Consider the following 22,529-nt stretch of genomic DNA (forward strand, 5'->3'; position numbering starts at 1 on the left):
AACAACATATATGGAAGGTTTCAAATGCAAATCAGATGGATTAGAGTTGAACTCTGGTATATAGCCTTCATAATACTCAACACTGCAGGCTGGTAATTGCCCTCAACAGCATCTAGTAAGGGAGATAAGATCATTACATGAATAGCTAAATTGAAGGGTATAATAGTATAATACAGTTGTCTATATATAATCAATATTTTAATTATCATGTTTTCTCTTTGATATTCTCTGAGAATGTAAGATCTAAGATCTCAGAACCTAGATCTAAAAATAATCAAAATGGAAGGTGATCCAAAGAGTAGTGGGAATTCACCTTGTGGGTATAACCAAAAGACAGCACATTTGTTACCAACCATAAGTTGATTCTAAGACCAGAAATTGAAAACCAGGAAAAGTGGTTGCCAGAATGTGGGATGGATATTCTGGGTGCTGCTCTGATAACCATGAAATAGTAAATAGACATAGAGGAAGGTGTTTAAGTGGGTCCTTTCTGTAGAACTTATAGGGGGGAAAGCAAAAGCAAACAATAGTCACAAGATGAGAAGGCACATATAGAAATAAAAGGACTGACATTGATATAATACTGCAAGATTTGCAAAATACCAGATGTATTATTTCATTCTTGGAACATTCATGGGAAATACATTGTTACTACCAACCCCATTTTACAGATGAGAAAACTGAAACTAGAGTTAGTCATCTAGTCTATGATATTTGAATATGCACTTTTCCTGATGTCCAACACTGTTTCTTCTACATTGTACCATAGAATGGTGATAGATGGAGTGCCCATACAGATGAGGTTACAGATCCATAATGGTAAAATCCATAATCAAGAAAGTATTTATTAAGAAATTGGCTTTGTGTCAGATGGTACTGGAGTTACAGAAAACAAAAAATAATTAGCCCCTACCTTTAAATGTCAGAAGGCAACATATAGATCTCTAAATATATATATATATATATCAAATGCATATGATACATATCTAAGATACATATTATATAATTTTTAAGAATAGATACTTAGCATGTGGATTAAGGGAGTAGTCACATAGAGGGTGCTGTTTAAGTTAAGTTTTAAAAGAAATGAGTTTTCAGAGTCAGAGGTATGAAGAAAGTATATTCCAGCCCTTAAAGACAACAGCTGCAATGGTGTGATGAAGGGAGCTGGAGTGAGTACCCTGGAGGACGGAAAGTCAGAAATGGGTATGATTATGCTGGAGTAGATGGGACAAAGACTAGTATATATAATAAGACTGGAAATGCTTAATGAGGTGACAACTGTAAAGACGTTTAAATGCTGGAACAATTTTGACCCTACAGGTAGTAGGGAGTAAGTTGCATTTATTGAATTAGAGGAATGGCCTGATCAAATGTGCATTGAGATGTGTTGTGGAAGAAGCAATAACAAGACTTGGCAAATGATTGAATATGTGGGATAAAGAATCTGGATTCAAGGATAACATGGAGATTGTGTATTTATGACTAGAAAGAATAAGGAAGTTTAAAAGAAGGATGGGTATTAGGGGAAAGAGAATGAATTTTGTTTTGGACATGATGAGTTTGTGGTATTCACTAGGTATGACTGGGGCTCAGAACAAACTTGACCTGGATATATAGATGGGAGTCTCTTGGAACCCTAATCTCCCTTCAAGGCCATCTCCTCCAAGAAATCCTAAGTGTTAGGGTTCCCTACCTCTAAATTACTTTTTATTTTGCAACATGTGTAGACATGTTACTATTCCACTAAAATCTAAGTTCCCTGAGGACAGAGACTGTTTTGGATTTATTTTTCTATCCTTAGTACGTAACACTGTCTCTTGACTCAGAATGTGTGCTTAATCAATGTTGGTTAAATTGAATTCCATGTGAAAGAGCTAGCAAGCATAGAATGAGTCATTTGACTAAGCAGAGCAGGGCAGAACCTATTCTCAGTGAAGGGAAAAATATAGGCCTTATTAATTGATTTTATTTGGTCTTTTAATTCTCATTTGTTTTTCTTAAAGAGATAGGTATGTTTTTCATAGTCCATGTCATTATCCTGGTTTATTTGCTTTCTGTTTTGCTTTCTTCAAAAGTTATTTTTTTTAATTTTGTTTTTAATGTTATATTATTTCCAATTACATATGAAGATAATTTTTAACGCTTTTTTAAAATTTTGAGTTCCAGATTTTCACTCTGCCGTCTTCCTAAAATGATAAGCAATTTAAATATAGATAATATATATGCAATTGTGAAAAAATATATCCATATTAGTCATATCGTGAAAGAGGAAACAGACCAAAAAGAAAAAAATCATAGGGGGAAAAAATGAAAATAGTACATTTCAATCTACAATAAGACTACACCAGTTCTTTCTCCTGAGATGGATAACATTTTTTATCATGAGTCCTTTGGAATTGTCTTGGATCATTATATTGCTAAGAGGACCTAAGTTACTCATAATTGAGCACCATACAATATTGCTGTACTATGTACAGTGTTCTCCCAATTCTACTCACTTTACTTTGTATTAGTTCATATAAGACTTTTCAGGTTTTTCTGAAATCAGCCTGCTTGTCATTTCTTAAGGCTGAAGTAGTATTCCATTATATTCATATACTATGAGTTGTTCAGCCATTTCCCAATTGATGTGCATCACCTTAGTTTTCAGTTCTTTGCCACAACAAAAAGAGCTGGTATAAATATTTTTTGTACATGTAGGTTTTTTCCCTTTTTATAATCTCTTTAGGATATAGATTTATTAGTGCTATTGTTTGTTTAAAGGAGATACACAGTTTGATTGCCCTTTGGGCCTAAATTGTTCTCCAGAATGATTGGAGCAGTTCACAACTTCACTATTAATGAATTAGTGTCCAGAATTTATAATTTTCCTTTTCTGTCATATTAGCCAATCTGATAGGTGCAAGATGGTACCTGAGAGTTCTTCACTGATTTAATGATAACTGACATATATTGAACTTTAATGTTTGCAAAATGCTTTACAAAACATTGTTCCCATTTTACAGATGAGAAGACTGTGGCCTAAAGGGGTTAAATGATATGCCCAGGGTCACACATCTAGGAAATATCTGAAGTTGGATTTAAACTCAGATTTTTAATGACTAATCTCAACAGTCTATCCGTGATTCCTCTCATTTATTCATTATTCATTATTATTCATCTCTTTTTTGGCCAATGGCTCTTTTTTATTCTTGTTGTCTATTTTCCTTATTTAAAAAAAAAAGATAGAAACAAATTTTTGATTGTCTTCTGCTGTTTCTTTTTTTTTTTTTAATTTAAAAAATTTTTAAATTATTTTTATTTTTTTTTTATTTAATAGCCTTTTATTTACAGGTTATGTGCATGGGTAACTTTACAGCATTAACAATTGCCAAACCTCTTGTTCCAATTTTTCACCTCTTACCCCCCCCCCCCTCCCCCAGATGGCAGGATGACCAGTAGATGTTAAATTAAAATATAAACTAGATACACAATAAGTATACATGACCAAAACGTTATTTTGCTGTACAAAAAGAATCAGACTCTGAAATATTGTACAATTAGCTTGTGAAGGAAATCAAAAATGCAGGTGGGCCATTCAATGTAATGGTTTTTAGTCATCTCCCAGAGTTCTTTCTCTGGGCGTGTCTTATGCTATTTCAACAGGAAAAGTTAGAACCAAAAGTTAGAAGGCCTTGAATGTTAGAGTAAGAATTTTGGGTATAATTTGCTGAGCTAGAGGGAGACATGTTCTTAAACAGGCGAGTGACATAAAAATATGGTACTTTGAAAGAAAGATGAGTCTGAGCATTGATTGGAAGAGGAGAGTTGACTATAGAGGTAAAGGATCAATTAATGAGCAAAGCACTTTATCTCTCAATTAATTTGAGCTTCACACATGTCCTCTGAAATATAATAGGGACTATAAATATTAATAAATAGTAAAGTTCAAAGTTACTTGTGAGTTGCTAGCATGGAGGAGTTGTTGAAACTGTGAGTGAGTGAGTGAGTTCTTATGAGGGAATCAATGAAGCAGAAAGCCAAGGAGCTACTCTTTTGGGGATACCTGCAGAGAGAAAATGGGGAGAATATGGCAGGAAGGTAGCAGAAATGCCAGAGTTAAGTATTAGGAGAAACAAGGCTAGACTTTAAGAACGGGTCAAATGACTTGCTGTTTCGAATATGACAGAAAAGCTAAATGGATCAGGGCAGAAAAAAGAAGAAAATTATTAGGATTTTCATGTGTGCATTTTCAGTAGAGTTGCAGGGATGGAAGGTGAAAATCTAAAAGGCTGGAAAGAATAATATATTTTGAGAAAAAAAAAGTTTTAGATGTCAGTTTCATGTTTAGAAAGCTTAACAGCAAAAAGATAAAAGGGAGTAAGGAGAGGATTCTGGGAAGATGGAGGAGTAGGTAAGAAAATTTTACGTTTTCCAGATCTGCTCCACAAACAAGATAAAATATCCTCTCAGGGCAAACATACAGAGGTAAAAATTAAAAAAAAAAAGTTGAGGGCAGAACTGTGGTCCTTCTGGGACAAGCAAAGGAGATTCTCCCTCCTCCCCCCCCAAAAAAATATTCCAGCATGAATTTTGATCTGTGTGAAGTGTAAGAACCCCCAGGCTCACTCCTCTGAATAACTGTGTAAGAAAGTAGCATCAGCCCCAGCCACAGAATTTTTCCATCTCGGGACAGTGTGGGGAGTAAGGCATCTGAGCAGGGGAAGATTGCTCAAAACTACACCAGATCCAGCTGTACTGCTTAGACACAACCCTGGGTGAGAAGGAAACCAGCATAGGCATGATGAGTGCAGAAGCAGTGGGACGGGAATGCTGCTGGCTGGGGGCATGTACAGAATGCTGGAGTTCTTGGTCTGGGTTCCAGGCCAGAGGGAAGAACCAAAGGAGAACCTGAAGCCAGGGCCACTTTCCTCCACATTTTAGGATTAGAGGTGATTACAGTAACAAACTATTATTTTTGTTCATTTGTTTAAATGAGCAGGCAAAAAACAAAGAACTGAAGTATAGAAAGTGTGGGAATAGAGAAGACCAGGGTTCCTCTTCAGAGGAGGATACTGAAGGTAAAAAAAGCCTTACCCTAAAGAGTTAACATCAAATAGTCATCTATTCAAAAAGAATTCATAAAAGAACCAAAACCAAAACAAAACAATAACAACAAAAAAAAACCCTTTAAAAATCAAATGAGAGAGATTGAAGAAAAAAGTTTTTTTTAAAATAATAAGAACAATCCAAGAAAAGTAAGAGGATTATGAAAAGAATGTCAGCCAACTGGAAAAGGAGAACCACTTGATCTTAAGGAAGAAAATGACTCCTTGAAAATTAGAATTGGGCAAAGGGAAGCCAGCAAAGTAACAAGAGACCAATGAAATAATAGTAATTATTATTGACATGTATGTGTGTGTATGTATATATATGTATATATTTATATAGAGAGAGTGTGAGAGAATGAAAAAAATAATGTGAAACATCTCAGAAAAGCAAGTGATGTAGAGAACAGATCAAGAAGAAAAAACAATAATTGGATTATCTGAAAACTATTAAAAAAAGAATCTTGATATAAAATACAAGAAATAAAGAAAATTGTTCTGAAGTAATAGAATAAGAAGGGAAAGTAGAAATAGAAAAAAAAAATCTACCAATTACCACCAGAAAGAGATCTTAGAAGAAAAACCTATAGAAATATCATAATGAACTTCCAAGATCAAAGAGAAAAAGCCAATTCAAAATATGGCAGAGCCACAGTTAGAACCACACAACCTAGCAGTGGCTACATTAAAAGATCATAGATCTTGGAACACTATATATTAAAGAACAAAAGAACTAGAGTTGTGGCTGAAAAAACCAAGCAGCAAAGCATAATCTTGGAAGAAAAAAATGAACATTAAATGAATTGTTAGACCTTGGTTGCAAAAAAACCAAACCAAAACAAAACAAAACAAAAATCTTAACTTAATAGAAAACTTGACATATGAAACCCAAGAGAAATATGAGATAAATCAAAGACTAATTAAAAGGGCAAGGACAAACTTAATTTTTTATACATGGAAATGTGAACTGTATGTCATGATATGATGGTCATTAGTAATTGGGTAGTTCAAAAGAAAAATTGGGGTAGAACTGAATATATTATGATTCTAAAAAGTAAAAGTATGTAGGAAAAGGTAAAAAGTAATTATGTTAAACAAATGAAGTATGAGAGGAAGAACTGACAAAGAAAAATTAGAAGGGGGAGAATGACTGATAGTTCTTTAACCCTACTCTGATTGGTAATGAGTTAAAGAGGTTAACAATACATATATGTCAAGAAGAGTGTAAAAATCTTTTAAATTTAGAAAGAAATAAGATAAGGGGATAAGGGAGGGGAAGATGAAGTTAGAGGGAATCCTCACATCAGGTTTGGGTTAAAGAGAGAACAGGATACATTTAGAGAGAAATAAAGGGCTTCTAAATTTATAAAGACAAGAGTGAGGGAATAAGTTAAGAGAAGGGTATAGAAGGGTGTATAGATTAATGGGAATGAAAGAGGGAATAATATATGTTTGGAATCCTGTAAAGATCTTCTAAATTCAGAGAAACAAGAGAGATAGGGAGAAAGGGGAGGAGAGCATAAGGGAGGGAATTCCTATTAAGTAATAGGAGGGTGAGATGATAGGTGGAAGTAAAGCAGAGGAGTCTGGAGCGTTAGGATATGAGGTACACACAAATTTAAAAGATGACTAGTAGAATTTATTATGTAAAAAAAGGCAGAGCTAGTAATGATTTCAGACAAAAGCTAAAGCTAAAATATATTTAGTCAAAAGATGAAAATAGGAAAATACACTGTCAGTATTGTTTTAGATTATTTAAAATAACTAGACAATATAATGTTAGAATGTTGCTGTGGTATAGGAAATGATGAGTTGATGGATTTAGAAAAATATGGAAAGACTTTTGACTTGTGAGAAATAGAGAAGATACGAACATAATAGTTTTACATAGATGCACATGAATATACACATGTATGTTTGTGTGTGTGTGTAATTATAGATATGTGTGTGTGTGTGTGAGAGAGAGAGTGAAAAAAAATATAGTAAAAGGCCCAGCAGAGAACAAAAGAAAACCTATAAGGAAGCAAAGAAAGAGATGGAAAGCTCTGAACACAAGGTATAGTATTTCTTATATAGGCTTTCTTGAAATGAAAATTTATTGCTTTATATTTTGAATTCTCTCATATTCTGCTATGCACATGGCAATTTTTTTTCTTTTCCTATTTTCTATTTTAAGTTTAAAATAAATAAAGGGGGAAAAAAGGAGTAGAAATTCTTATCACTCAGTCACCTGAATAAATGAGAGTTAATTAACTACATTTTAACTTTTTTTTTTTCCATAGGTAAGGCTACAGACTCAGCCGAAGAGCTTGCTAGGAGGACCTCCCCTCTACACTGGGACCTTTGACTGTTTCAAAAAGACACTTTTTGGAGAGGTAAAAGTCTTTCCTTGACTTTCTTTAGGCAAACACAGTCTTTAATTATGCTTTCAAATGTAGGATGTCCATTATATTGCCTCTTCTTTTTTACCCTCCTTCTTGTCTTTTTGTCACTGACCAATATAACTATTATTTTGTATGTGTGAGCTCTTACAAAATGGCTCCCTTTTTGGGGTAGTTAGATCAAGAATGGCCTCAAACCAGGATTGGGGAGGAGGAAAGGCTTTTAGGCTTGCATTTAAATTATCCTTTAATGACCTAAAGTTGCTTATCAACTTTATAGGAAAATGAGCGGATTATTTTCTTTTCAAACTCTTTCACTTAATCCCTCTCCTTCTTTTGCCTTTTTGCCTGCCTTCTCTGATTCTTGATTCTGACTCTCTTTTATCTCTACTGTTTCCAATGGTGACCTCTCCTGCCTTAAAAAAAGGTGAAAAATTCTATTTAAAGAATATGTTGGGATATCATATGCAGCATTCCATATTTGTAGTTCATTTATTTAATTGTTTGTTTACTTTTAATTCATGGAACAAAACAAGTATTCCCAAAGCACAATATAATAAAAAGGATGATTGCACATGAAACTTCAAATCTGCCATGGACAATTTGCAATTCCCTCCAAATATACAAGAAGTTATATGAATTTCTTTATTCTTTTCCTTTTTATTTTTCCCTCCTCTCTTCCCTAAGATGGTACTGTGTAAAAGAAAGACACTATCTGCATCCATATCCATAGTTCTTTACTTTTCCCGTAAAAAGGGAAGGAAATGCATTTCCTCATTTTTTTCCCTGGGGCTAAGGTGGATTATTATAATTACGCATAAGCTCACTTTTCTTAAAATACACTGGAGATTGGTTCAAGTACCTTTAAATATAAACTGGCTCACTGTCTACTTTGTGATCATCACAGTCATTTTTTTAGGTGTTTAAAATTCATTTAAGGTTAAAGGAAGTGATTGGAAGACATATTTATTACCTAGTTTATTATATTAGGTGCCTTGTGGAATTTTCAAGGATGTACTGAGGGCACCTCTTTTTCTCTCCTTCCTGAAAGGAAAGAACTTGTTTATCTAGTTCTCACTGAGAAGCTTCCCAGTTACCCTTCAAAATCTCATAAAAAATTAATAAGCCTTTGACTTCCCTGTTTTTTGTAGGCACTGACATATAGAAGAAAGAAAAAGCAACAGATTTAGCAGTGATTGACTTAGATGTTTGAGAGTGGTTTGGAAAGAATAGTTCTTGAGAACTAGGGAGTAGGAGGGGCTCATTGTCACAGTGGGGTCTGGTAGGAAAACTGCCACTGGGAAAGGGCCCATATAAGGACACTAATAAATATAGGTTCCCTTCCTATTCAGAGGTGCTCCTTGTATGGGGTGGGGTTGAAGTGACCAAGATATAATCCACTGTTGCTATTTGCAGAGCCTGTTGATGGTTGCCACAGAGTTTCAAAGGCCACTGCAGTTCCTGAAATGATTGTGTATCATTTGAACCAGAAGGGGGACAGGGTTAGTGCAAAAATAGCTCCTGCAAACTTAACCCAAAGGAGATCCTTTGAAGATCATCAGCTAGTATGTTATGTGGCTAGAGATACTTCATACTCTGCTTTATAAATCAAGAACAAACTCAATTCCATCCTTTCAGGAGCTCTCATGAAGTAGTCTTAATTATTCTTTTGACTCAGGGTTTGGAGTTTTGGGTTGTGCTTCCAAACTTTAAGATCACATTGAACCATATGGACTTTGTGGAGCTTTGGTTTCTCAGTCTATCAAAAAAAACATGATAATCTCTATCTTGCTAATGAATCTATTAACAAGCATTTATTCACAGGGTTTTTGTGAGGCTTTGATAAAAGGGCAACCAAATTTTTCAGTATCTAAAAAAAACATAACGTTTTGAAATTCTTAGATGTAGCTGATAAATCCACATGTATATGGGATAAATATAAATACATAATTAAATTCAGTTCTAATTGCAGTTTCTAATTAATCCAAGTAGGTTAATAATGTTCCTTTGTCTTTTCATAATCATCCAGAAATGCATGCTACATTTCTACTAGAAAGTAGACCTGAGAATATTTGATTAAGAAGCTTTTGCAATTGTTCAAATCTGTGGTGATAAGGGCATGTGGCCAGCATTTGGTTAGAGTGGAAGCAAGTGAAGTTGTGGAACGTGTCTTTTCCATCTGAGTGTCCCTGAATACACTCTATGCCTTAGCTAGCTCTGCACTCTTGGACAAGATTGCCTATTGGGTGGCATTTCATTTCTGACCTTTGTGTCTTTGTACATGCTGGCTTTGATACCTTTGCATGCTTACCTATGACATCTCCACTCTTGTCATCCCTAGTTCTCCTCAGAGCTCAGGTCAAGAGCTTCCTGCCAACAAGACCATCTAGCCATTTCTTGAAAACCTCATGTTTTGAAACTGTCCATTTTCCTTTGCATAACATTGATTATTAGGAAGACTTTACTTAGGTCAAACTGAAATCTCTCTCCCTGTAATTTGTACCCATTCCTCTGAGTTCTACCTTCCAGGCCAAGGAGAACTGGTCTAATCCTCCTTCCACATGATTTTGGTGTTCAGATACTTGAAGGCCATTTTCTTGTTCCAAACTATCTTCATGGCATGGTTTCTGGTTCCTTCACTATCCTGTTCTCCTACTGCATCTATTCCAGTTTGTCAGTGCCATTCCTAAAATGTGCCATCCCAAACTGGACCAATAATGCTCTAATTAGGTCAGAGAACAGCAGAACACAGCAATGCTTATCAAACATTTCTTCCTTCCTCCTTTCTCTCCCTTCCTCTTGAAATTCTATTTTAATGCAAACTGGGATCACATTTACTTTTTTTGGCTGCCAAATCAGCACCTGTGCTGGAGAGCTTAACTGAGGAAATGTGGTACTGTATGGCAGAACAGTGCCTGTCAGATTCCTGCTCTCTGCCTTCTTTGCCAGGATGTCTGGGTGAAGGAAAAGAGGGGAAAGTTCTTTTCTTTTTCCTCTTCAAGAAACTTTCCTCATGAAAAATGCATGGTGGTAGAGTGGAATGAGTATCAGATGTGTGAGTTGAGACCTTGGATTCAAATCCTATTTCTGCCATTTACTATTTGTGTAATCTTGGGCAAACCACAGAACCCAACAAGCTTCAATTTTCTCATATGGAAATTGAGGAAGTTGGCCTAGATGTTCTATCTCAGAGGTTCCTTTCCATTCTCAGTCTAAAAGCTAAAATGTGGTTTCCATGCCTGTTTGCATCTTGTCTTGCAGGGTATTCGAGGTCTTTATCGAGGAATGGCTGCTCCCCTCGTTGGTGTCACACCCATGTTTGCTGTGTGCTTCTTTGGCTTCGGGTTGGGGAAGAGACTACAACAAAAGCACCCAGATGATATATTGAAGTAAGTTCTTTAGGCCCACTGCATTAGGTTCTTTGTTGAAGAAAACTCAAGGCAGGAAGTGAGACACATAGTCTTTTATTGGTTGTTTTTAAACAAAGTATTTTTTTTTTTTTTGTTCTTAAAATATATATTTTTAAAAATTTTTTTGAAAAAAAAAAAAGAAAAACAGAAAAGGAATACAAAACAAAATAAAGCAAAACAAAAAAGGACATTATTATGTGCCCAGCAGTATATCTGGGAGGATTTAAAATATTTAACAACAAATTACCGGGTCAAGAAAGTATATATGTTAGTAGAAGAAATTATATTCATGAATGTCCATTTTTTCTTTACTTCCTTGTAAATTATTTTTTTGTTCTCTGCTGCACACTTTATTTATTTTATTCTTTTTCCCTCTTTTGTCCTTCAGCAAACTATAGTTAATTAGAAAAGATATATTTATGTAAACATATGTAGATATGTATGCACAATATATACACACATACATACAGCCTATGAACACATACATATTTTTCCTATCCCTGAAAACAAAGTATTTTTAATTTGTTTCAGTAGTAGAAGCAGTCAGAGAAGAGAGTCCAGGCTAAAAAGAGATCTTGTGTAATAAAGTTCTGGATTACATATCTACTGCCTTCTTTTGCAGAACATTGTACAGTGACAGCAAAGCAGAGTTAAGTACAGTGGGGCACTGTTCAAATTTATCCATCAAATAATCCACCTATAAAAGACACCTCGACAGTCAGAATTTGTCTCCAGGGTAGTCTGTGGAGAGGTTCGTGGGTAAGGAGGGAAGGTGCTTTGGAAAGCTTTATCCAAAGCTTTATCCACCATTTAGGCAGCATAGTGCAGTGGGAAGAGCACCAATGTGACCTAGGATGTGGCAATTGATTTGGCCTAGCCTTGTTTGAATGATTGCTTTGCTTCTTGATGTATGTGTGATCTTGTGTAAGTCCTCCCCTTCTATAGGCTTTATTTTCCTTCTTTATGAAACGAGGGGGTTAGACTGAATCCAGTGGTTTCTAGTCTTTGATCCAAAATTTTACAAGTCTTTGTGTGCCAAGTGTTTTCCTTTGGTGGCTTAAGGAATAGAGTGTGGGAATTGGATATGAGACCTGGGTTCAAATCCCCACTCAGACACTTAACTGCACTATTATAATAGATAAGTGACTTAATCTTTTAGAGGCTTTTTTCTCATTTGTAAAATAAGCATTTTGTACAACCTCCTCACATAGCTGTTATGATGAAAACACTTTTTCAGACTTTAAACTTCTTTGTCAATATAAGGTTATTATTAATTTGATTTATGAAGGCTGTGTCAGTATGAGAATTTAAGGATTTCAACTTGTTTGTAACTAACTGATGGTGGGATTATTGAATTGAATGAGTCTTAGAGATGTTAGGTAGTTTGCTCATGATCACCAAAGTAAAAAGAAACAAGAACTTCCTGACTCTACCTCTAGTACTTTATCTACTATACCATACTACCTGTTATTATTGTTGTTATTTTGCCATTGCATATTTCTTTACTTTTCTTTTTTTTTTCCTTTTCTTTTCTTTGCTGAGGCAATTGGGGTTAAGTGACTTGTCCAAGATTACACAGCTAGGAAGTGTTAAGTGTCTGAGGTCAGATTTGAACTCAGGTCCTCATGACTTTAGGGCTGGTTCTCTATCCACTGCTCTAACTAGCTGCTCCCACTATAGCATATTTCTTGATCAATGTATTAATAATCCAGCTATTATAATATATAGTAAAAAAAATTTACCTTAAAAAAACCATGTTCTTATACTCATGTAAGTTGACAATTATTAAATGAGCTCTAAAGATCTTTTCATAAGTAAGTGCTGTGGTTCATGATCTTTATTCTTGGACCCAAAGGCGAAAGTGTTTGTTCTTGTCTTCCCTCCTGGATTGTTGGGAACTGGTGAAGGAGGAAGGGGTGTTTTTATCTTTTCTGTCCCATGGTCATGTATGGTTTAATATTTCTCCACAGGAATGAGGTCAGTTAGCCTTCTTTTCCTTATTTTAATTCTTTTTGGAAGGTGAAGTTTCCAAAGTGACTGAGACAAAAGAAGATCCTAAAGTCCACTGATCTACTTTGGTGTTTGGTTCATTCTAACAAGCATGTAGTAAAGAGTGGTTAAAAGAAATATGTTAAAGTTAGAAGGCATTTGCAAGTTGGATTGTGAAATCCCTATTTAAAATAGTAAGCCCTCCCCCAAAGCATAGCTAGTTCTATGTTCCATGTGCTATGGCAGTAGTAGGGAGCAGATGGTAATAAGGAACACTGGATTCCCTCTGACAATGCACATCTGTCACTATGGGACTCCCTACTAGGCATCTGGCTCTGGCACCCAGGAGGATCTCCTTTCAGATCTCTGGCCATGATCTTTAGCAAAAGGCCAGCTGGGCTATGGATCCCAGTCAAACAAAACTCAATCCTCTCCCCAAAGAAGTGGGAGCAAAAGAATCTGGCAATCTGGGTTATTGTCATTGGACATTTGAGCCCTACAACATATACCTGCTCTCACAGCTGATTGGCTCAGTAGAGTCCTTTCTACTTTTTCAAGTATAATATTCCTAAGTTACTTAGGGCTGATTTTCCAGAGAAAGCTACAAGTGTCCCAAGATTTCAGCCCCAAAATACATCGGTAAGGGATACTTGTTAAGCTTTATTGGGCTACCAGCATTCTGTGAGTATTGGGGCCAAAGCGCACAGAGTTTGCTTTGGCATCAGGAGTCTTCCATCATTCATTCATCCATCCATCTCTTCATCCTTTCATTTCTAAGTGCCCACTTTATACAGAGTCTTATGCTGGGAGAGGAATAGCTCTTAAAAAAGACAACATCTCTGCTTGTCCTTCTAGAATTCAGGCGTTAATATCATGTGCTGAATGATATCATTGGTAGGTACACAAAGACAGTAGTAAATATAGAGAGACTTGGAAGGCTTATATCTATGTTCTTGGAGCCATGCTGCAGCACCTGAGCAGTAACTCAGGTACATAAGCAACTGAAAATATTAACTCACTTGACAACATTTGCTTTCTAATATGGAAATTAGATATGTTGAACAGATAAAGGCAGGAAAGTGGAGCCACCTTTTATGGACTCTGCTTGCCCAGAAACAGATATCAGGGAGCAAAGGTGAATAAAGGCAGAAGCATTTGACCTCTGTGGGAAGAATTAGGCACATAAAGCTTCTGAATGGGCAGGGGTTGTCCTCAGTCAGGCCACTTCACCCAGGGTGTTGGCAGAGGGTAAACACCAGGAATGGGAGTGAAAACACTTGAGTGTGAATCTCTCCTGATGGTCTGTAGCCACTCTGTCCAAATAGGTCTTAAACTTACTGTATTTCAGAGTTGAAAGGGATTTTACCAAACATCAGTTTCAACTTATCTCTTGTAGAAGAATCCCCTATAGCATACATCATCATCCAACTTCTGGCTGAAGACCTCCATGAGGGATATCCCACTTTCTCCTGAAATATTCTGTTCCACTTTTTAATAACATTACATGTTAAGAACATTTTCCTGACTTCTTTATAACTTTTACCTCTGGCTCCAGTTCTTCCCATTGTGACCAATCAGAACAAATCTTTTCCATGTGACAACCCTTCAAGATCTGGGAGAATCCCTTTGTTTTTTAGGCTAAACCTCACAGCTTCTTTGAATTGCTCCTAATTTGGCATGATCCTGAGCCCCTTTACCACCTTTTCATTCTCCACTGAACACACCAAGGCATTGATATCCTTCACATAATCTCTAGAGTATTTGAAATTAAAAGATGCAGGATCAGTTTGAAGCAGGCCATGCTAGTCAGAATACCAGGCTAAAGATTCTTGTGCTAATGGATATAGAATCATGGCTAATCATTTTCATATTTTTGCTCAAAATAGAGTGGGTAATAATTTTGTCCATTGCCTTCCTGAAGTTATGAGATCAAATGAGATAAACTAATAAAACATTTTGTTAACCTTAAAGCACTGTCAGTTGTTGTTACTATCTTTGGCCCTAGATAAGAAAAAAACTGGAGATGCCATTGTGTATTAAAGGTGGGCAGGCAGCTTCACAGAGTTAAAGACTGTCTCCTTCCTGATAATGTGAGACACCCATTAGTCATTTTATGCACCTTCAATGTTAAACTGTTTAGACTTGGAGGATAGAATGTTCTCAGTTCCTTGATGATCCTCAAAAACCAGCTTGTATCCACACAGTGTCCTTTAGAAAATGAGTCAAAATTACTTCTTAATCCAGACCTCCCACTATTTTTGGTAAAAAGCAAAGGCAAAAAAAAAAAAAACAAAAAACAAAACAGTTTCATAGCCCTTTAGCTTCCTTGGACTGGGGCTGTCGCAAAGCAAGACATTAAAAAAACCCAACCCCAAAACCTCAACCGTATAACACTGCAATTATGGGTCCTCCAAATGTCCTTTGCAGCCTTGCAGAATACAGGTGTTTGGATATAAAACTGTTTCAACTTTGTAATTTCCTACATCACTACATCATTGTCTCTTTACTACTCTGTTTTTTCTATTCTAGTTATCCCCAGCTGTTTGCAGCTGGGATGTTGTCTGGTGTGTTCACAACAGGAATCATGACTCCTGGAGAAAGAATCAAGTGTCTCTTACAAGTAAGTGGAAAGAAAGGATTTTGCTTTTCAGTTTCAGAGCTTTGCTAGACATAAAAAAAAAAAAATCTTTCTATTCCTTACATACCAGCTTTTGTACATACATATGCAAGCTGTTTTTAAGGTTTATGGGAATATGAAACTGTTAGTTATCAGTCCATTTACACACATTCATTAAATGTTATCTGTATGCCAGGTGCTTTTTCTGGGTGCTAAAGAAATAAACATAAAATTGAAATAGTTCCTTTACCCAAGGAGTTTACATTTTTGTGGTGTTCTTCTTTAAAATATAATGGTTCTCTGGGAGCAGGTTTCTTGGGGAGGTAGCCCTAGTATCAGTTCAGATCAATAATCACCCCAAATGCAGCCAGGGATTAAAGTACAGTCTTTTATTATCTCTTCCAAAATCTTATCTCCTTCATTTGGGGCTTGGTAGTTTTCTGGAGGCCTTCTCTCTCTTGGTTCCAAGAGCTCTTGCCACTAGTCCTTTGCCTCTGCTCTCTTCAGCCTCCAGCCAGCACAAAGGTGGAAGATGGAATGAATCTGTCTTGCCTCCAAGAGAGGGCTTCTGCTGAATTGACTTGACTGGCTCACTGAAGCTCTATTTATGCTCCTTTTCCAAAAGTGGGATTGTGGGATCCAAGAGTGGGATTATGGGTTTCCTTCCAGAGTGCTCTCTGTCCCTAAGAGCTTCTTGCTTATATGAGCTCTCTAAAGGTGTGAACACAAGCATTGTTTCTATCAATTCTACTTAGTACCTTGTTTCAAGTTCTGGCCTATAACATCTCTTCATAGGATCAGATCAATCATACTGAACCATGCTAAGTTAGATAATTATTGTCTCTATCAACTCTAATAACTTAACACTTTGTAAGGATTCCAACACATTTTATTTTATTGTTTTCTGGTACAAAGAAAGTGTTTTTAGTAGAAAGATACACATAGAACATATATGTGCCTATACCATTGACAAATTACTAATGTTTGCTATTGGGCATTTCAAAATAATAATTATTTTCATTGTCTGCAGTCCACATAACCTTGCATTTTATTAGAGGATATAATGCATACATGGACAGACGAAATTTAGTGGACATAATATATACAAAATATAGAGTATATAATACATATATGCAGTCAAAAGAAAGAAAATGTAATTTTAAGGGGAATACACTAGAAGTTGGGGATTAAGAAAGGCTTCTGGTACTGTGGAAGTGGGTGGTTGAGCTACTCTTTGAAGGAAATTAGGAATTTTTAGAGAGACAGATGGAGGTGAAGTAAGAGTGCGTTCCAGAGTTGGGAGAGAGCTAGTACAAAGGGATGGAAATAGAAGATGGAATACCTTGGTTTGAGGACAAGAAGAAGTTTAGTTTTACTAGACTGAAGTGTGTGTGAAGACGTGCATACTAAGGATGGAAAGACTGTATTGGATCCTAGCTGTAATAGGGATCTTTTAGAATTTATTAAGTAGTAAGTGACCTAGTCAGACCTGCAAACTTTAGGAAAATCTTTGATATATATATGTGGGGAAAGATGTGAGATTAGGATACTATTTAGGAGGCTTTTTATAAGTAATTCTGTAAAAGTTGATGAAAGCCTGGACTAAAGTGATAAGTTTGTGAGTAGAGAGAAGGGGACAGTTGCAAAATATATCTGAGAGGTACAAACAATAGGATTTAGGAACTGATTAGTGAAGTTAGGCTCAGAGGATGGCTCCAAAGTTGCAAACCTGGATGGTTGAAAGATTAATGGTGCCTTTGATCAAAATAAGGAAATTTGGAAGGGAGTGGGTTTGGATGGAAGATAATGAGTTGTATTTGGAGTATATTGAGTTTAAGATGCTATAGGACATCTAGTTCAAGAGTGAAAAAAGAATCTTGATGTCATCTTAATAGTAAGAAAACAAGACAGACCTGTCATTTTCTACCCTAAACTTGTATACTTATCTAGCCAGTCAAAAAACTAGATCACACCTGAAAGAATGCTAGCTTCCTATTCCTATTCATCTCCACTTTTCCAAATTCTACCCTTCCTTTAATAGACTGCTCAAGACCCACCTTCTGTTGTCTCTCTCTGGAGTAGTACTCCTGACCAATAATAAATTATCATTTACGTTGTTTTGAATTGTTTTCCAGTTTTTTAATATGTGTGTGTTTTGAGTTTCTAACTAGGCTGTAAGTACTATAGAAGTAGGATCTATTTATCTTCTCCAACTATTATATTTTCTGTATGAGAGGTATTTAGCTTGTGTTTGTTGAATGAATGAATCATTAACTGAAAATTTTTACACTCAATTCCCAGATGTTGAAAATTACTAGTTAGCTATTTGGGGAAACATTTAAGGAAATGCCCTGACATAAAGATTTATTTTTTATAATAAAAAGATAACCATGAGCAAAAACAAATAATCCAAAGAGAAATAAAAATAACAAGGTAGAAATTTAACGAACAAAAGAAAATAAAAAATTGTACTGCCCACAAGCATGTCTAAAATTCTGATACCTCCAACTTTCTTCTTCTCTTCCTCCTCCTCCTCTCTTTCTTCCCTTCTTTTCTGTCGTCATTAAGTTATATTTTCTAGTTCTACTGCTTTCTGTTTGCATCAAACCCCATCCCCCCCTTTATTTATTTATTTTATTGAAACTTTTTATTTACAGAACATATGCATGGGTAATTTTTCCAATATTGTTCTTTGCAAAACTTTTTGTTCTATATTTTCCCCTCCTTCCTCCCACCCCCTCCCCTAGCTGGCAGGTAGTCCAATACATGCTAAATATGTTAAAATACATGTTAAATCCAATATATTTATTTATTTATACAGTTATCTTGTTGCACAAGAAAAATCAGATCAATAAGGAAGAAAAAAAAACTGCAAAAGAAAACAAAATGCAAACAAGCAACAACAAAGTGAAAATGTTATGGTCCATACACAATTCCCACAGTCCTCTTTCTGGGTGTAGATGGCTCTCTTCATCACTGAACAAATAGAACTGGTTTGAATCATCTCATTGTTGAAGAGCGCCATGTCCACCAGAATTGATTGTTGTATAGTCTTGTTGCCGTGTATAGTGATCTCCTGGTTCTGCTCATTTCACTTAACATCAGTTCGTGTAAGCCTCTCCAGGCCTCTCTGAAATCATCCTGCTGGTCAGTTCTTACAGAACAATAATATTCCATAACATTCACATACCATAATTTATTCAGCCATTCTCCAATTGATGGGCATCCACTCAGTTTCCAGTTTCTTGCCACTACAAAGAGGGCTGCCACAAACATTTTTGCACATGTAGGTCCTTTTCCCTCCTTTAAGATCTCTTAGAAACACTGCTGGATCAAAGGATTGCATTACCTTTTATTTCCATATTTATTTGTGTTGGATATTTATCTTTTTTTTGGAATATATTCTACTATGTTAGCATAGGTAGTTTATCTCTAAATGTAAGAAAAGTTTATATCCATTTTTTATTATTAGAATATTTAGTATAATTATGCATATTTTTGCACAGATAAATCCTTCCTTTATCCTCACCTCCCCTTTTTATAAAAATGTTTTTTTGAGATAATTTTAAGCAGTGGAATCACTGTGTGGAAAGTATATTTTGTCTCATCATTCCCTAGAATGTTTCTACCAGTTGATTGTGTTTCTGAATAATGGGTTAAAATGCCCATTTTCACACAATATCAACAATGGATATTTATAATTTTTCACTATTTTTTGCAATTCTACTGCAACAGTTAATAATGTTAAGTTAAGAATAAAGTTCACTTTCAATTGAATTGATTCATTTTTTTTTTACATTTAATTTTTGATTTTTTTTCTCTTTAGTAAACAAAAATTTTTAACATTAGTTTAAAAAATTAGTTTTAATCATCTCCTGTTCTTCCTCCCCTGTCTCTTTCCTGAGAAGATGAACAATTTGATTATATAGCTTTTAATTTACAAGATATATGGATGGGTAATTTTTCAGCATTGACAGTTGCAAAACCTTTTGTTCCAACTTTTCCTCTCCTTCCCCCCTCCCCCAGATGGCAAGTTGACCAATACATGTTAAATATGTTAAAGTATAAGTCAAATACAGTATATGTATACATGTCCATACAGTTAAGGTGAACAATTTGATATAAATTATACATGTACAGTCATATACAAGGTTTGTTTTTTTTTTTTTTCCCCCGAGAGCATCTTGCTTTTTCCCATATCCCATTTCCCCTTCTATTTTTCTGCAAGGTAAGATAGAGTTCTATATCCCTATTGAGTTATGTATATTATTTCCTATTTGAGCCAGTTCTGATGAGAGTATGGTTCATTGACTACTCCTCTTTTCCCCTTCTTCCCCTCCATTGTGAAAACTTATTCTTTTTTTTTTTTTTTTTTTATTATTATTATAGTAACTTTTTATTGACAGAATCCATGCCAGGGTAAATTTTTTTTTTAACAACATTATCCCTTGCACTCACTTCTGTTCCAATTTTTCCCTCCCACCCTACACCCCTTCCCCTAGATGGCAAGCAGTCCTATACATGTTGAATATGTCCTAGTATATCCTAGATACAATGTATGTGTGCAGATCCAAACAGTTTTCTTGTTGCACAGGGAGAATTGGGTTCAGAAGATAAAAATAACTCGGGAAGAAAAACAAAAATGCAAACAATCTGCATTCATTTCCCAGTGTTTTTTCTTTGGGTGTAGCTGCTTCTGTCCATCATTGATCAATTGAAACTGAATTAGGTCTCTTTGTCAAAGAAGTCCACTTCCATCAGATTACATCTTTATACAGTATCGTTGTTGACGTACCAATGATCTCTTGGTTCTGCTCATTTCACTTAGCATCAGTTCATGTAATTCTCTCCAAGCCTCTCTGTATTCATCCTGCTGGTCATTTCTTACAGAACAATAATATTCCATAACATTCATATACCACAATTTACCCAACCATTCTCCAATTGATGGGCATCCACTCAGTTTCCAGCTTCTAGCCACTACAAACAGGGCTGCCACAAAAATTTTGGCACATACTGGTCCCTTTCCCTTCTTTAGTATCTCCTTGGGGTATAAGCCCAGTAGAAACACTGCTGGATCAAAGGGTATGCACAGTTTGATAACTTTTTGGGCATAATTCCAGATTGCTCTCCAGAATGGTTGGATTCGTTCATAGCTCCACCAACAATGTATCAGTGTCCCAGTTTTCCCACGTCCCCTCCAACACTCATCATTATTTTTTCCTGTCATCTTAGCCAATCTGACAGGTGTGTAGTGGTATCTCAGAGTTGTCTTAATTTGCATTTCTTTGATTAATAATGATTTCGAACACTCTTTCATATGAGTGGTAATAATTTCAATTTCATCATCTGAAAATTGTCTGTTCATATCTTTTGACCATTTATCAATTGGAGAATGGCTTGGTTTCTTATAAATTAGAGTCAATTCTCTATATATTTTGGAAATGATGCCTTTATCAGAACCTTTAACTGTGAAGATGTTTTCCCAGTTTGTTGCTTCCCTTCTAATCTTGTTTACATTAGTTTTGTTTGTACAGAAGCTTTTTAATTTGATGTAATCAAAATTTTCTATTTTGTGATCAATAATGGTCTCTAGTTCATCTTTAGTCACAAATTTCTTCCTCCTCCACAAGTCTGAGAGATAAACTATCCTTTGTGCCTCCAATTTGTTTATAATCTTGTTCTTTATGTCTAAATCATGGACCCATTTTGATCTTATCTTGGCATACGGTGTTAAGTGTGGGTCCATGCCTAATTTCTGCCATACTAATTTCCAGTTATCCCAGCAGTTTTTGTCAAATAATGAATTCTTATCCCAAAAGTTAGGCTCTTTGGGTTTCTCAAACACTAAATTGCTATAGTTGACTATTCTGTCTTGTGAACCTAACCTGTTCCACTGATCAGCTAATCTATTTCTTAGCCAATACCAAATGGTTTTGGTGACTGCTGCTTTATAATATAGTTGTGAAAACTTATTCTTGCCTCTTTTTTAATGGCAAGTAATTTGCATCATTCCACTTCTCCTTTTCCCTTTCTCCCAGTATAGTCTTCTCTTACCCCTTAATTTCATCATTTTTATTTTTCATTTATTTATTTTTTGCTGAGGCAATTGGGGTTGTGACTTGCCCAGAATTTCGTCATTTTTTTAAAAAAAAGATTGCATTTTTAGTTCAAGAAAGGATATATAATAATAGAAGAAATTATATTCATGGCAACACTCAGTTTTTTGTAAGGTTTTGAGAAACAAAACAGTGAAAATACTATGCCTCAATCCACATTCATTCTCCATTCAGCATTCAGTCTGGATGCAGATGGCATTTTCTATCTCAAGTCTATTGGGACTGAATCATTGCATTGTTGAGAAGGGCCAAGTCTATCACAGTTGATTATCACATAATCTTCTTGTAACTGTGTAGAGTGTTTTCCTGGTTCTACTCATTTCACTCGGCGTCAGATCATGTAAATCTTTCCAGGCTTTTCTGAAATTAGTCTGTTCATCATTTCTATATATATATAACAGTAATATTTCATTACATTCCTCTACCATAACTTATTCAGCCATTCCCCAACTGATGGTCATCTACTCAGTTTCCAGTTCCTTTCCATCACAAAAAGGCTACAAATATTTTTAAGCGCATATGGCTTCTTTTTCTTTTTTAATTATTTCTTTGGGATACAAACTCAGTAGTGAGATTGTTGGATCAAGGGGTATGCATAGTTTTGTAGCCCTTTAAGCTCTCCAGAATGGCTTCTCCAACTGGTTAAATTTGACTTTATTTGTGTGAAAAGTGTTTTGTAATTGTGTTCTTATAATTCTCCAATTTATCCTAATAGATAGACTTCCAAATATTTTATAGTGTCTCTAGTTATTCTAACTGGAAATTCTCTTTCTTTCTCTTACTGCTGTACTTTATTGGTAGTATATAGATAGGCTGATGATTCATATTGGGTTTATTTTATATCCTATAATTTTATGAAGTTGTTAATTTCACCTAGTTTTTTAGTTGATGCTCTAGGATTCTCTAATTATGCCATCATATCA

The 22,529-nt window shown here is 35.4% G+C and overlaps 1 protein-coding gene across 1 annotated transcript in view; it reads left to right on the forward strand.

Annotated features, from left to right (window-relative positions):
* Nucleotides 1-22,529, forward strand: part of SLC25A20 (solute carrier family 25 member 20) — a 45,915-nt gene that overhangs the window by 15,509 nt on the left and 7,877 nt on the right. The window contains exons 2-4 of the mRNA XM_003762241.4: nucleotides 7,373-7,465; nucleotides 10,733-10,860; nucleotides 15,400-15,490. Coding sequence (XP_003762289.2) covers nucleotides 7,373-7,465; nucleotides 10,733-10,860; nucleotides 15,400-15,490 — 312 coding nt within the window. The remainder of the gene's footprint in view (nucleotides 1-7,372; nucleotides 7,466-10,732; nucleotides 10,861-15,399; nucleotides 15,491-22,529) is intronic.

The sequence above is a fragment of the Sarcophilus harrisii genome, chromosome 1 (genome assembly GCF_902635505.1).
Source record: "Sarcophilus harrisii chromosome 1, mSarHar1.11, whole genome shotgun sequence".
Lineage (NCBI taxonomy): Eukaryota > Metazoa > Chordata > Mammalia > Dasyuromorphia > Dasyuridae > Sarcophilus > Sarcophilus harrisii.